At 38.4% G+C, this 14153-nt stretch overlaps 1 protein-coding gene across 1 annotated transcript; it reads left to right on the top strand.

The window, feature by feature from the left end:
* Nucleotides 1-6603: 6603 nt before the first annotated feature.
* On the top strand, nt 6604-8617 carry LOC122021568 (type IV inositol polyphosphate 5-phosphatase 9-like). The gene is made up of 8 exons (XM_042579684.1): nt 6604-6630; nt 6714-6883; nt 6960-7064; nt 7147-7486; nt 7550-7734; nt 7940-8048; nt 8154-8305; nt 8371-8617. The coding sequence occupies exons 1-8, from the start codon at nt 6604-6606 to the stop codon at nt 8615-8617; spliced, it is 1335 nt and encodes a 444-aa protein (XP_042435618.1).
* The last annotated feature ends 5536 nt before the right edge of the window (nt 8618-14153 follow it).

Raw genomic sequence — 14153 nt, 5'->3', positions numbered from 1 at the left:
GATTGTTCCTTTTGGTTAACCTAAAGTTATTTAAAGAAATAAATATTAGCTTTCCTTAAAAGGCTTTGCCTAGGCGATGGTGGTTGCTCCCATATCCAAGAAGGCCATGTGCCTCGCCATGCAGTCCTGGAAGCCAATTTTGGAAATTAATATTTATGGAATTAATAACTTAGGTAGATTTGAATCAATAGTGTTAAGTTCCGCTTGCGATTCAAATCTAAACCATTAAGAACAGATAAGTTAAATTTGGAATCAATAATGTTAAGTTCCGTCTGTGATTCCTAATTTAATTTCTAAAGAACACAATAGGTTATTTAAAGAAAGGTTCAACACTTGTACAAAAATTTTTATACAGTAGAACCGGTACATTTTCCTAGGACTAACCAACATTATGATGGTGCTCTTCGAAAATTTGATCAATCCTTTAGAGGAGCTTCAAACGGACATGATGTGCTTCATCAAGTCTCCAAGGTATGTGCATTACAATCACCTTTTTGACATTCTATTCCACAATTGGTTCCTCAAAAATATTTAATAGTTAAAAAATGAGTTTGATGGAAAAAGAATGTTTGATAGCCATAGATCTGATTGCATATAGGTAACACTGAAATTTTTCTAACTAGCAATTGGAGCAGGCATTGTATATTTTCTTGGTATGAATATTTACTTGACTGCCCATTAAACCTTTATTACATCATATCCACTAAAATTGACAAAATATGGTATAACAATCTCAACCAAACTAAAAAAAACAAGAATTATTAAAAGACAATCTCCACCATGAGATAAATCAAGCCCAATATGGACCTGATATGGTTCCATGATATAGAACCATATCAGGCCCACGCTGGGCCTGATACGAACCATATCAGGCCCAATGTGGGCCTGATATTAACCATATCAAGCCCATATTGGGTTATTCCAGCTATTTTTTCTATAACATTTTAACACTTTCGGACAACTCAAAATATGCAATGGACGGCACCATTCGATTTCTTGCAACCTCAGAAATCCATAGGACTTAAAATGAGTGCAATTTGAGGTCTTTAGGTCCATCAATGGATGTTGACCGAAATCCACTGATGGACCTAGAGACCTCGGATTGCACTCATTTCAGTTCCCATGGATTTATGAGGTTTCAAGGAGTTTAAATATATTATCCATTGTCCATTTCGACTTCTCGGAGGTGTTATAATATAATAAGGAAAAATCTCTACGATTACTATCTTATGATTTTTATCCTTGCTGGTACGTATTTACTGTGTTATGATTCTTCCTCAAAGTTCGTTAGTGAAAGAGGATCAGTACCTTATGCTCCTCATCTATGTCTGTTAACTTTGGACAACCAAAAAAAGGATCTAAAATGAACCAAATATGTCAGTCTAAAGAATAATTCAATAACATCATATCCATTTTCTTTCCTTATATCTGTTGGATTGATAGCATTACATTATTCTATCTCTATATCTTCTCAAAGTCATTATATGGTCATATTGATTTCCTATTTGTTTTTGGCTATTCTTTTTACACAAGTCTTACTTCTTTAACATCAGATATTAGAATGAACAATTTAGATGCCATGTACAGCGCAGTCAAGATAATTCGAAACTACTTTATGCTAATCACTTTGCAGAGAGGCTAATTTAGCAAATGTTGCTTTAGTTGTGTTGCTAAAAAATTGTGTAGCAGAATAGATCTGTTCACTTTCATCCCGGGGTTAAAGTAATAATCGATATGTTATTAAAAGATGAACAGGAAGACTGATAATTGATGTATAATCCTAGTCAATAAGCATTGACTAGTTGTCGAGATTTGATAAGGGAAAATAATTAACTTCTAATACATGTTTAAGGTCCAACATGAAAATTTTTATAGATTCTTTCTTATTATATTATAACACCTTCGAGAAGCTGAAATAAATAATGGATAGCATATTTAAACTCCTTACAACCTCAGAAATCCACAGGACTTGAAATGAGTGCAATATGAGATTTCTAAGTCCATCAGTGGGTTTCAGTCAAAATCTACGGATGAACCTAGAGATCTGAATGGTGTTGTCCATTACATATTTTGACTGATCCGGAGGTGTTAAAATGTTATAGAAAAAATCAGCTAAAATAACTCAACATGGGCCTGATATGGAACTATATCAGACCCAACGTGGGCCTGATATGAGCCATATTAGACCTAACGTGGGTCTGATATGAGCCATATCAAGCCCAACGTGGGTTTAATATGAGCCATATCAGGCCCATAGTTTATATCAGGTTCACATTGGATTGTTTTAGTTGATTCTTTTGACTATATTTTCACACCTTCGGAGAAGTTGAAATATGCAATGAGCGACACCGTTAGACTCCTTGTAGCCACTGATGGATTTAGACCAAAACTCACCGATGGATTTAGAGATCTCGGCTAAAACCCACTGATGGACCTAGAGACTTTGGATTTGACTCATTTCAAGTCCTATAGATTTCTAAGACTGGAAGGAGTCCAATGGTGTCGTCCATTGCATATTTTGACTTTTCCGAATGTGTTAAAATGTTATCGAAAGAAACACGTTAAACTCTTATCCTGTGGACTTGATATGAAATTATATCAGACCTATATTATATTTTGCATCATGCATATCTCCTAAAGAAAGAGGAAAGAGAAGATGGGGAAAAAGAGACAAGAGGATGCATGCATTGTAGAGAGAGAAGAGAAAAGAAATTATATGCATAAAAAGAAAAAAGAGAATAAATAAATTATTGCGAGGTAAAGTGAAAAAAAATAAAAAATTGAATATGTTATTTAATAAAAATCAAAGTATAGTAGGTGTTTAATCAATTCATAAATCTAAATACTCTTTGATAATTTACCATTATTTTTTTCAAAACAATTCACTTAATTACTTTTTTTGTTTCTTTTTTTAATCAACTTAGTCAACCGAACTTTGACAGGAAGAGAAAGAGAGCGTACAGGAGCTACAGCATCGGCCTCACAGTTACCGAGGTATAGCATGGCTGAGGCTGACTGTTCGAGCTTATTAGCCGTTGGCAAACTGGCGCGCCATTCTCATTGGGCTGGGTTTGATAAATTTGGCCCGCCATGAGAAATATAAGTTGGGCAAAATTAAAAAGCGTCCCTTATTCATATTATCATTTTAAAAATATTCTATTTTAAAAAAATATTTAAAAGGATGTTTCATTTTTTTATTTTTATTTATTTAAACTGCTCGAAGTAGCTTGAATTTACAGTTTTAGAAATTTTAATTCAAACAACTTTAATTGTAGTAAATGAAGAGATAGAAGCTTTATTTTTAATCAACTTTTCATTTTCTGGTGTTCCAACATTGGTAGCTAATTTGCTTGTCAGCTCTGTAACCAGTTTAACAGTCAGAGATGCTGTCTCACAAAGTTCCAAGTTGATGGACGCAAATAGAACCTTTAATCTAATTGTCATATAGGCTTCGAGCTGAAGTTCATTGTCATTACAATATCACCACCTCGAGGTCAACCCTAGTATTATTCTTTACCTGCTGCATCGACTGCAAATTTCACTTAAGACACACAGATAAGACGAGAACAAACTAAGGACAGTCGTTAAAATAAAGGAAACCTTAGTTCTCAGCTCACGCAGTGTTCTTTCTCCTGCATCATCACTTGCAACTAGACACTTAACTAGTGAATCTATCTTTATCTCTTGTCCTCGGTTTGAATCATAAAAGCAATTGAGCAATCTTTCAACCATAACTGATTGATTTGGTCTATTGGATGTGTGAGATCAGAATTTTTATTGGCTAGATCGTAGGATATATTTTTTTAACAGTGTTTTATATATACCGTCATCTACTCTTCTGAATTTCTTCAAACATTATATATATCTAGACAATTGGTGTTCTACCGGCCAACATGTTTCATTAATCTTCGCCTGATATCATCAAGTGATATGTTGTGGGGGAATATGCTGCTTCTTGATTTAAATCCACAAGATTCAATACATTCACATATCAAATGCTTCTGTCTCTTCTTCTTGGCCAATGCTTCTGATTGCATAGGTATGGTTGCGCCTTCTCACAACTTGGCTTCTCACTATCGTTTAGTCAAAGGTGATACACCGATTATTAATTTTAAGAATGTTTTTTTAATTTGAAATTTGCCCAAGTTGAAGAGATTATTTAAGAGCAAGTTGCAGGATTCGAGCTAGTCGTCTCCCACCCTATGCTGTAAGACTATCTGATCAGCTTAAACAAAGTTCTTTCCACATGAAGACAGCAGCTGAGCAACATCCTTGAATGAGGCCATGGACATGGTCCCCAGTCCCTCCTTTGTCTCTCCTTAGGAGACTTATGTCTCCCTTAAATGATTCTCATCAGTTTGCATACATTGGCGTGTGATCCCGTCCAGAAGCTGAGTCGGATGGAGGCGGGGCTGAGTGTACTGGAAGTTGACAGAAAGTTGCTGCAGCATTGAATCTATCTGGCACCCCCTGGAAAGGCTCGCACGAGCGGCTGACGAAGGAAGATGACCGGGATGATGACACTGCGGCTCTGCGCACACTCAGACGAGCCCATGAGTCGTTAAAGACCATAAACCAGGGAAAAAGTCCCCGGGTCAGGCCCTCCGATGCTCAAGTCAGGTACTTTTTCCCAGAAAGGACGAAAAATAAAGACTAGTGAGAAATGACGAGTGAGCATACCTGCATAAGGGACAAAACATCCCTTTTTATACTGCAACGAATGTTTCTGGGACCTGGCGGGTGTCAGGGAATGTCGGCTGTCAGGCTTTATCTGACAGTGAATGACACGTGACTTCTCCTGATAGGCTGGCGACAGAACCAAAGGGGGAATGAGCCCCGACTGTTAGCATATTCCCTAACACACTGATTATTCTCTGACATTCTTTGACGAGCCGTTACGATTCCTTGGCTTGTTTGTCCTGTAGTGCCTAGACGCTAGGTCTGCTTCCCGACCTGCTTCAATCCGCTGCTATCCATGGCTTGTACGTTTCGACCTGCACGACCGGTCTGTATCCTGACCTGCTTTTGTCCGCTGTTATCCCTGGCCTGTACGTTCCGACCTGCACGACCGGTCTGTATCCCGACTTGCATCTCTTTACTGTTATCCATGGATTGTACGTTATGACTTGCACGACCGGTTTGTTCCCCGACCTTCTTATGTCCGTAGTCCGCTGTTATCCAGGGCATGTACGTTCCGACCTGTACGCCAGGTCTGTTTCCCGACCTGCATCTGTCTACTGTTATCCATGGCTTGTACGTCCCGACCTGTACGCCCGGTCTGTTTCCCGACCTATACCTATCTACTGTTATTCATGGCTTGTATGTCCAGACATGTACGCCAGGTCTATTTTCCGACCTGCATCTGTCTACTGTTATCTATGGATTGTATGTCCCGACCTGTATGCGTGGTCTGTTTCGTTTCCCGACCTGCATCCGTCTACTACTATCCATAGATTGTACATCCTGACCTGGAAGGCCGGTCTGTTTCCCGACCTGCATCCGTCTACTGCTATCCATGGATTGTACATCACGACCTAGAAGCCCGATCTGCATCCGTCTACTGTTATCCATGGTTTGTACGTTCCGACCTGTACGCCAAGTCTGTATCCTGGCCTGCTTCTATTCGCTGTTATTCACGGCTTGTACGTTCAGACCTGTACGCCCGGTCTGTTTCCCGACCTGCATCCGTCTACTATTATCCATGGCTTGTACATCCCGACCTAGAAGCCCGGTCTGTTTCCCGACCTGCATCCGTCTACTGCTATCCATGGATTGTACATCCCGACATGGAAGCCCGGTCTGTTTCCCGACCTGCATCCGTCTACTGTTATTCATGGTTTGTACGTTCCGACCTGTACGACAAGTCTGTATCCTGGCCTTCTTCTATTCGTTGTTATCCACGGCTTGTACGTCCAGACTTGTACGCCCGGTCTGTTTCCCGACCTGCATCCGTCTACTATTATCCATGGCTTGTACGTCCCGACCTGTACGCCAGGTCTGTATCCCGACCTACTTCATGGCTGGTAAGTCCCGACCTGTACGCCAGGTCTGTATCCCAACCTACTTCAGAGGCCTTCTTTGCCTAGCCTTTGCGTGGTTTGTGGGGCTCAGTCCTCAGCTGTGCCTGACCTGTGGGCCCCGTTCTTGATTGCTATCGAGGTTGGTTTTTGTTCGACTTGTGATCCTCTCTTTTGACCGTCCCGTCAGCTGAGACTTTGACCCTGGCCACATAAGCTTGACTTCTAACCTCCACGTAAGCTTGACTTCTGACCAGCCATGGAGGCTGGACTTCTGACCTCCCACGTAAGCTTGACTTCTGACTAGCCACGGAGGCTGGACTTCTGACCTCTACATAAACTTGACTTCTGACCATCCTATGATCTTGACTCCTAACCACATCATCTTACTGACCCCACAATCATGCATCGTATCAGCGTGCAATGTATGTGTACACATGCTCTCGTTGTATTCAATAATTCAGAAGACTTTCTTTCTGTTTTATCTATTTAAATTGCCATTTTCATCAGTTTGAAGCTTCTTTCTCCTGGATCACAGCCGTAGGCTTTATCTTCAAGCCTCCGTCATTTCTGCAAACACCAAATCATGCCAGAGAAAGAAAACCAAGGAGAGGTAGGCACTCAACTCTCTTCCCCACTGCAATTTGGTTGCAAAACCAATCAAAAAAGGTTCACTATATATGCCCTCATGAGCAGATTATGTGGCCTAGATTGGTGGCAAACAAGCTGCTGAGGCGGCCTGTCGGTGGTAACTCATTTGTTACAGACATCCCATGCTCCCAGACACCGTTCGAGTTCATTGATTTCGACCAACTGGTGATCTCAAAGCAGCTATATGGTGCTCAAAAAGACACCAGGAGATACAAGTAAATGATCAGAAACTCTGTATAAATCATTTTTCTTGGACCACTCTGATGATGCCAGTAGTACTTGTTGTTCTAGACTATTTGTTAGCACTTGGAATGTTGGCGGAATTCTGCCTACAGAGGATGTGAACTTGGAGGATTGGCTGGACATAGACAACTACTATGATATCTACGTGTTGGGGTAATAATCGAATTGATTTAGTCAATATCTCCTCATCTGACTGCAATCCTAACTGAACAAGTTGATTAAAATTTGGTTGCAGATTTCAAGAAGTCGTGCCACTCAGCGCGAAGAATGTGCTGGGCAAGGAGAAGAGGAGGATCCTTGTACAGTGGAACTCGCTGATAAGGAGGACGTTGAACAGGTCTTCATGTGGCCTTGAAGGAGGAAGAGAAGGGAAGGCAGGGGAGAGGCAAAAGGTGCACCCGGTCAAGGAAGGCAGCTCCAAGTGCGGATTTGTGAGGGATTTTCGCTGCATTATAAGTAAGCAGATGGTGGGCGTTCTGGTGTCAGTGTGGGTGCGCCGTGAGCTGCAGTGCTACCTTCGCCACCCAGGGGTCTCTTGCATTGGCTGTGGCATCTTGGGATGCCTTGGAAACAAGGTATTCCATGTCTTTCAGCCTCCTCATTTAGACAGATCATGACACAACAATTTTCGCACGCAGGGCGCTATCTCAGTGAGGTTTTTCTTGCATGAGACGAGCTTCTGCTTCGTGTGTTGCCATCTGGCTTCAGGGGGAAAGGAAGGAGACAAGATGAACAGGAACTCAGACGCCGTGCAGATTCTCTCAAGGACCAGCTTCCCTCGAGGTCCCTCCCTTGATTTGCCACAAAAGATATTAGATCATGAGTAAGTTTAAACCATCCATCATCATGCAATTTGAAGTGAAGTTCCCTCAGAAAAATAGATTTTTTATATTACTTTTTGAAATAAAAACACAACTAGGATCCCCTAATCTAGGCAGCAAATTGATCATCTTGTTCGAGCTCTTTCATATATACTTGCAAATCGACGAAACCAATAATTTGGTTCTTGTGGTACTGAATGCCTGCAGACGAGTGGTCTTGTTTGGTGATTTGAATTATAGAATTTCTTTGCCTGAGGCCACGACGAGATCCTTGGTAGAGGATGAACAGTGGAACACGTTGCTCCAGAAAGATGAGGTATTAATTAGGTAACTCACTCTTGGTTGAAATTGTTGCTACTCTGTTATCACTGAAGTAAAGTCTAATTTTTCTTTCTTTTTACCTTCAAACAAATGCTTGCAGCTCAGAGCAGAGGTCTCCAAAGGAAGGGCGTTTGAAGATTGGCAAGAAGGTGGCATAGCATTTTTCCCTACGTATAAATACTACCCAAACTCCGATAACTACCACGGATTCATTCAAGGCCAAAAAGGCGAGAAAAGACGAGCTCCGGCATGGTCAGTCTATATACGGCGATGACATAATTATGTTATTTCGTAACATTAACTTTGGTGTTGTATAGGTGTGATAGAATTCTCTGGCATGGTGAAGGAATAAAGCAAGAACGATATGATCGGTGCGAGTCCAAACTCTCCGACCATCGGCCAGTGCGAGGAACCTTCACTGTCAATGTTGAGGTCCTCAGGAGTTTTAACTCGCTGAGAAGCTTCTTCTCGGAAAGGTTTCACTCGGAAAGAAGCCATTTATTTGAGAAAGATGGTTACAGTAGTGCTGAAAGAACAAGCCTTCATGTACATAATACTCTATAGCTTTCTGCTACCTTACATTCACGCCTCACTACGACTTATTAATGATTACAACAGTTAAAAGTCGTAATTTGGATTGGCTCATTGGTAGATTGTAAAAGAACCGAATGATTGACCAAGAGTTTATTTACTTTTGTTGAATATAAATTTGAATAATTAGTTTAACTAAATAAATAAATTTGAATATATATATATATATATATATATATATATATATATATATATAATCGTTCCGTTGCGAAACGGTTCTTGCAGACTGCTGCGGACCTGCCCTCGTGACAGGTCCGCATCAACTTTTTTTTTCCCGCAGTAATTTTTTAATTTCTTTCCACGTCAGTTTTTTCCCCAGCTCTAATTTCTTCTTCGTCAACTTTTTTTTCCGCTTCCTCCTTCCTCGCGACGCACCCACCGAAGAGTCCTCCTTCCACCTTCGTCGATCGAAAAATCAACAGGCGCCTTCCCTCGTCGTGCCCCTCGCGATTCTTCGCCGTCGCTGCCCGAAGCTAGGGTTTTCGCCCCTTCCTCCTTCGTCGCGACGCACCCGCCGAAGAGGATAACCCACAGGCACCTTCCTCCTTCGTTGCGGAACAACTGGGGGATTTCTGATCGGCAAGCTGAAGCTAGGGTTTTTCCGCACCTCACGCCCGTTCATTTGTTCTCCTCGACGGTACACTATAATATCTGATTATTTATGTCTTTTGTAATGTACAATATCAAAAAACAAAATAGTTGAAAAAACATGCGTCGTGCGCGGAGAAAGAACCCAAGCAACATAGTAGTGTAGATATTTCCACTGCTTTGGAATGACTAACTAGTTTAGCTTTGCAATGCATTAGAGATAGACAAATTGCTCATGCCTTGGGAGTTCAACAATTAGTTTACCCTTAGGCAGTTCTCATTAAACCAACTAGTTTAGCTTTGCAATCCCTATCCCAAATCTTAAACCAACAGAATAGCAAAAATATAATAATAAAAATAATAAAATAGTTGAAAAAACGAGAGCGTTTTGTTTAACTAAGAGGACATCTTTAGGGACTTATCTAGTTTTTTAGGGGTTATTTATTTCTTCTTATTCAATTTAGTCGTTTTCTCTATTATTTTGTTTGCAATTTTGACTTTATAAAAAATAGCTTATATTTTTTTTATTTATCTGCTTATATATTATCAAATGTAATGCGAGGAGCTTCAGAAATGAAAAAAAATACAGTTGATGATCAAGAATTCATTTCCCAAGTTGCAGATGAAAGAAAGCCAAAAATTGAAATGGAATTCTCATCACTAGAGGAGACATACATGTTCTATAATCAATATGCACGAGAAGCTGGATTTAATTCAAGGATAAATACAAGCAAGAAAAATAAGATAACAAATGAAGTGACATGGAAACAAATTGTTTGCTTTAAAGAGGGGCATACAGATCTAATGCGGTGGAGTAAACATACAAAAGTTGATCATGTATCAAGGGAAAGAGCATGTAGCGCAGTTAGAACGGGTTGTAAGTCGAATATTGCATTTGTCAAGAAACAGGCCAGACCTAATTGGGTTGTCAGTAACTTCATAGAAACCCATAATCATCCACTCTCGACTCCATCAAATGTGCATTTGCTACGCTCACATCGTAATATTTCAACAGTAAAGAAAACATTGACAAAATAGTTTTCAGAGGCTGATGTACCAACTTGTTAACAAATGCGAATATTGCAGATAAAGTATGGAGGGCCTGAGGGGGTCACTTGCACAGAAAGAGATATTAGAAATTTTGAGAAAAATTTAAGAGATGAACAAAAGGGTATTGATGCTGAAACACTGATAGAGTTTTTTACATCTGAACAAGAGAAAAATTTAGCTTTTTTTCTTTGATTATGAGACTGATTCAGATAACAGATTTAGTAGGTGTTTTTGGGCTGATCATGTATCAAGGAAGGCATACAGTGTATTTGGTGATGTAGTTGTATTTGATACGACATATAACACCAACAAATATGACTTAATTTTGGCACCATTTGTAGAGGTTAATCATCATCATCAGTCAAATTTTTTTTGTTGCGGGTTTCTTAATGATGAGAAAACTGAGTCTTTTATTTGGTTGCTTAAAGATTCTCAAAAGTCATGCCTAAAGGAGCACCAAACATTATCATCACTGATCAGGATCCTGCTATGACAAAAGCAATTGCACAAGTTTTCCCTCAAATAGTGCATCGATATTGTTTGTGACACATATTAAATAAATTCGAAGATAAATTGGACCCTTTGACTTTTCGAAACCACTATCATAGCTTAAAGAACGTTATTGTAAATTTTACAACACCTGATGATTTTGAGAAGTCATGGGATGAGACTATCAAGGATGCTAACTTAGAGAAAAATGATTGGTTGTCCTTGATGTATGAATTGAGACACAGATGGGTGCTGACATATTTTAGTCATGTATTTTTTGCAGGAATGTCAAGTAGCCAAAGATCTGAAGGCTCACATGCATTTTTCAAGAAATATGTCTCAAATAAGAACTCATTAATGGATTTTATCACATATTTTAATAGAACATTGAGACATCAAAGACACAATGAGTTAGTTGCAGACCATATTGATATGAATGAGCAACCCAAGGTTAATACAACCTGGCCAATAGAAACTCAAATGGTTAAACTGTACACAAAAAAGAAATGGCTGAAGTTTCAAAGTGAAATGACTGAGAGTCATAGTGATAAACCACTGAGGCAACTCCTGTAAATGTTTACCACGTGATGAAATTTCAAAGTTCTTCTTCCTCAAAATCAAGAGTGCTCACGCATGATAAACAAAGGGATTACATATCGTATAGATGCTCAAAATTTGAGTTTGATGGCATTCCATGTAGACATATTTTAGCTTTTTTTTTCATATCAACCAAGTGTTTCATTTGCCTGATACGTATATACTCAAACGATGGACACGAAATGTAAAAGTTGGAGCAATATATGCTTTAGGGGAGCAAAATGCCATTGATGATCCAGATTCAGAAAGGTATTTGATGTCAAGGCATTCGAGGTTGTCCTATAAAGCTCCTGTGTTAGTTGATGATGCATCTTTGAGTAATGAAAGGACAACATTCTTGGATGAACAATTCGATTGTATCTACAATGAAATTCAAGAGACGTCTATTAGTACAACATGCAGTGATAGAAGTCAACAAAAAAATCTATTGATGAGAGCATTGATATTATTGATCCTTCTGTAGTAAGAACTAAGGGATGTGGGAAGAGATTAAAATCATCAAAGGAGAAATCTACATCAAATTCTAGATTTTGTCGTGGATGCGGACAATGAGGAGTATCACATGACAAGCGTAACTGTCCCAATTTGCAACAAGGGGTTGTGTCGATTCATTTATTTTTCATTTTTATTATATTTGTTTATTTTTATTATATTTTGTATATGACAATGTGTAAATTATCAGATCAATTGAAGATAATAATCATATCAGTCTTGACGACACATATGAACTTGATTTGGGATCTATTGCGGGTACTATCAAATTTTTAATTTGTTAAATTATAGTCGTTTGTTGTTTATTGAGAAAATGAGATTAATAAATTATCTTTATTGTTACAGATTCTAGTAACATGCTCTAGGATGTAATTATCTATGGTTAGTATTCATCTAGTTCCTTTATTTGTATGTTTAATTGGTTTAGTGCATTTTTTTTGTATTTAATGCATACTTCTAAAGAATTTGGTATAGAATGCATACTTCTAATGCATACTGTTTTAGAATGCATACTTTTTCAGGTTCTCTTTTGGAAGATTGCAGCTGTCTTGCCCAGGGTGGAAAACCTTTCTTCAGAAAAGCAGGATGACATCGTCGATGCATGTTAATTTAAGAGCAACCAATGCACACTCGTATCAATCACAGTCACAATTTGGAGGCTATGGTTGTTAATTGATACCATGTATTTTAGTTGGATTTAGTAGATGTAATTGAATTATTTTATTTGTTGAGATAATTGTTAGTGCAATATCATGGTTATTTAGTGCTTGTGAGATAGTTTAATATGTGCAAGGTGGCATACTGCTTGTGAGAGTTTATTATGTTTTCACATCTTCAGAAGCTGTGATTGAAACGACTACTGTAAGCTGTGATTGAAATGGCTACTGGAGCATGGAAATGACTACTGTAAGTATGAAAACGCCTTTTGCATTGTATATTGACAGCATGTGCTGGAGCATAGACATAGATTTCTAATGATGCAGTTTATCTTCCACCCTCTTGAATTTAGAATTTGGACTTTGGTTTATGCTATCTCTTATTGCAAATCTATTCTATAGTCTGAACCTTTTGGATTAATCAGTTTAAGTACATTAGAGGTCAGACTAAGGATATTTGTTTTCCATTTTAAAAAATGTGCTTATTTGCTTCTCATTGTTTATTTCATTTTTTGACACTTACTAGTGCAATTTTGTTCCCCATTTTCTATTTTGATGTACACCTGGTTTGTTAGTAAGTTATGCTATCTAGCATGATAGGATAGTGTTCTTGATTTCTCAAGAACTTATAAATAAGCTCATCTATCTTTATATAGTAAAAAAACAGATGTCTGATTTCATTTTGAGATGTATTAAACATTTGGTGTACTGGCCTAAGTCTACCTAAGGGCTTGTTCACAAGAGAAGAAAGAAAGTTAAAGGAAGATAAATATCAAGAGAAGATTAAATAAAACCCTTAAAATTTTGTTTACTTGAGAAGATAGTAAACAAGGTATGTGGTTGCCAGTTCGAAAAGCTCAGGATGCCACACATTTCTACATGACCAGTGAGGGTATGTGGTTGCCATGTGGACCAAGACATCCAGGTGATGTTGAGACCACACTACAAGATTTTGCTACAAAAGGTCTCGCTGATAAGGTGCATCCAAAACATTGTTTAGCTGTCATTTTTTGAAAACTAATCAATTTTCATAAATTCAAAGTTGGTGCTTATCAATCAACTTGATTGCATGAACAGATCAATTTGGTAACTAGGAAAGTGTTTCATTTGTTTCTCTTCCATGGAAGTTTCATTTTCCCTAAAATGTATCCTAATTTTTGGCCTAATTCTTCTTATGGTTTAATCCCTCACAAGTTTAAAGGATAGACATTGGTTCTATTTCATCTCTTCAACAAGTTTAGTAATAAGCATAACACAAAACTAATATCCATCCATAAATAAAAAAAAAACAAATGTCGACATCATCCATAATTACATTTCTTTATCATATTACAACACTAGTATTACTTAACCAGGTGAACCAACAAACAAAATAAGTACATAGCCAAAAGAATTAAGTTCACTATCACTAATATCCAGACCATAAACGGTATATTCCAATTTCCCATATTATGTCCAGGATAAGCAATTTGTTCACTTCCCACCCTTGACTCCACTCTTGGCAACTTCCTAAAATGTATATCATTAGTGTCTTCATTTAGTCCAGTATCAGACCTCATCCACTTTAACCATCCATGATGCTTACATCCATAATATAGTCTTCATGGGTTAGCACTCTCACGTGCGGGCCTTGGAGT

This window comes from Zingiber officinale, chromosome 9A (assembly GCF_018446385.1).
Source record: "Zingiber officinale cultivar Zhangliang chromosome 9A, Zo_v1.1, whole genome shotgun sequence".
Lineage (NCBI taxonomy): Eukaryota > Viridiplantae > Streptophyta > Magnoliopsida > Zingiberales > Zingiberaceae > Zingiber > Zingiber officinale.
Note: the sequence above shows the minus strand (reverse complement) of the source record. Positions and strands in the feature narration are given on the sequence as shown.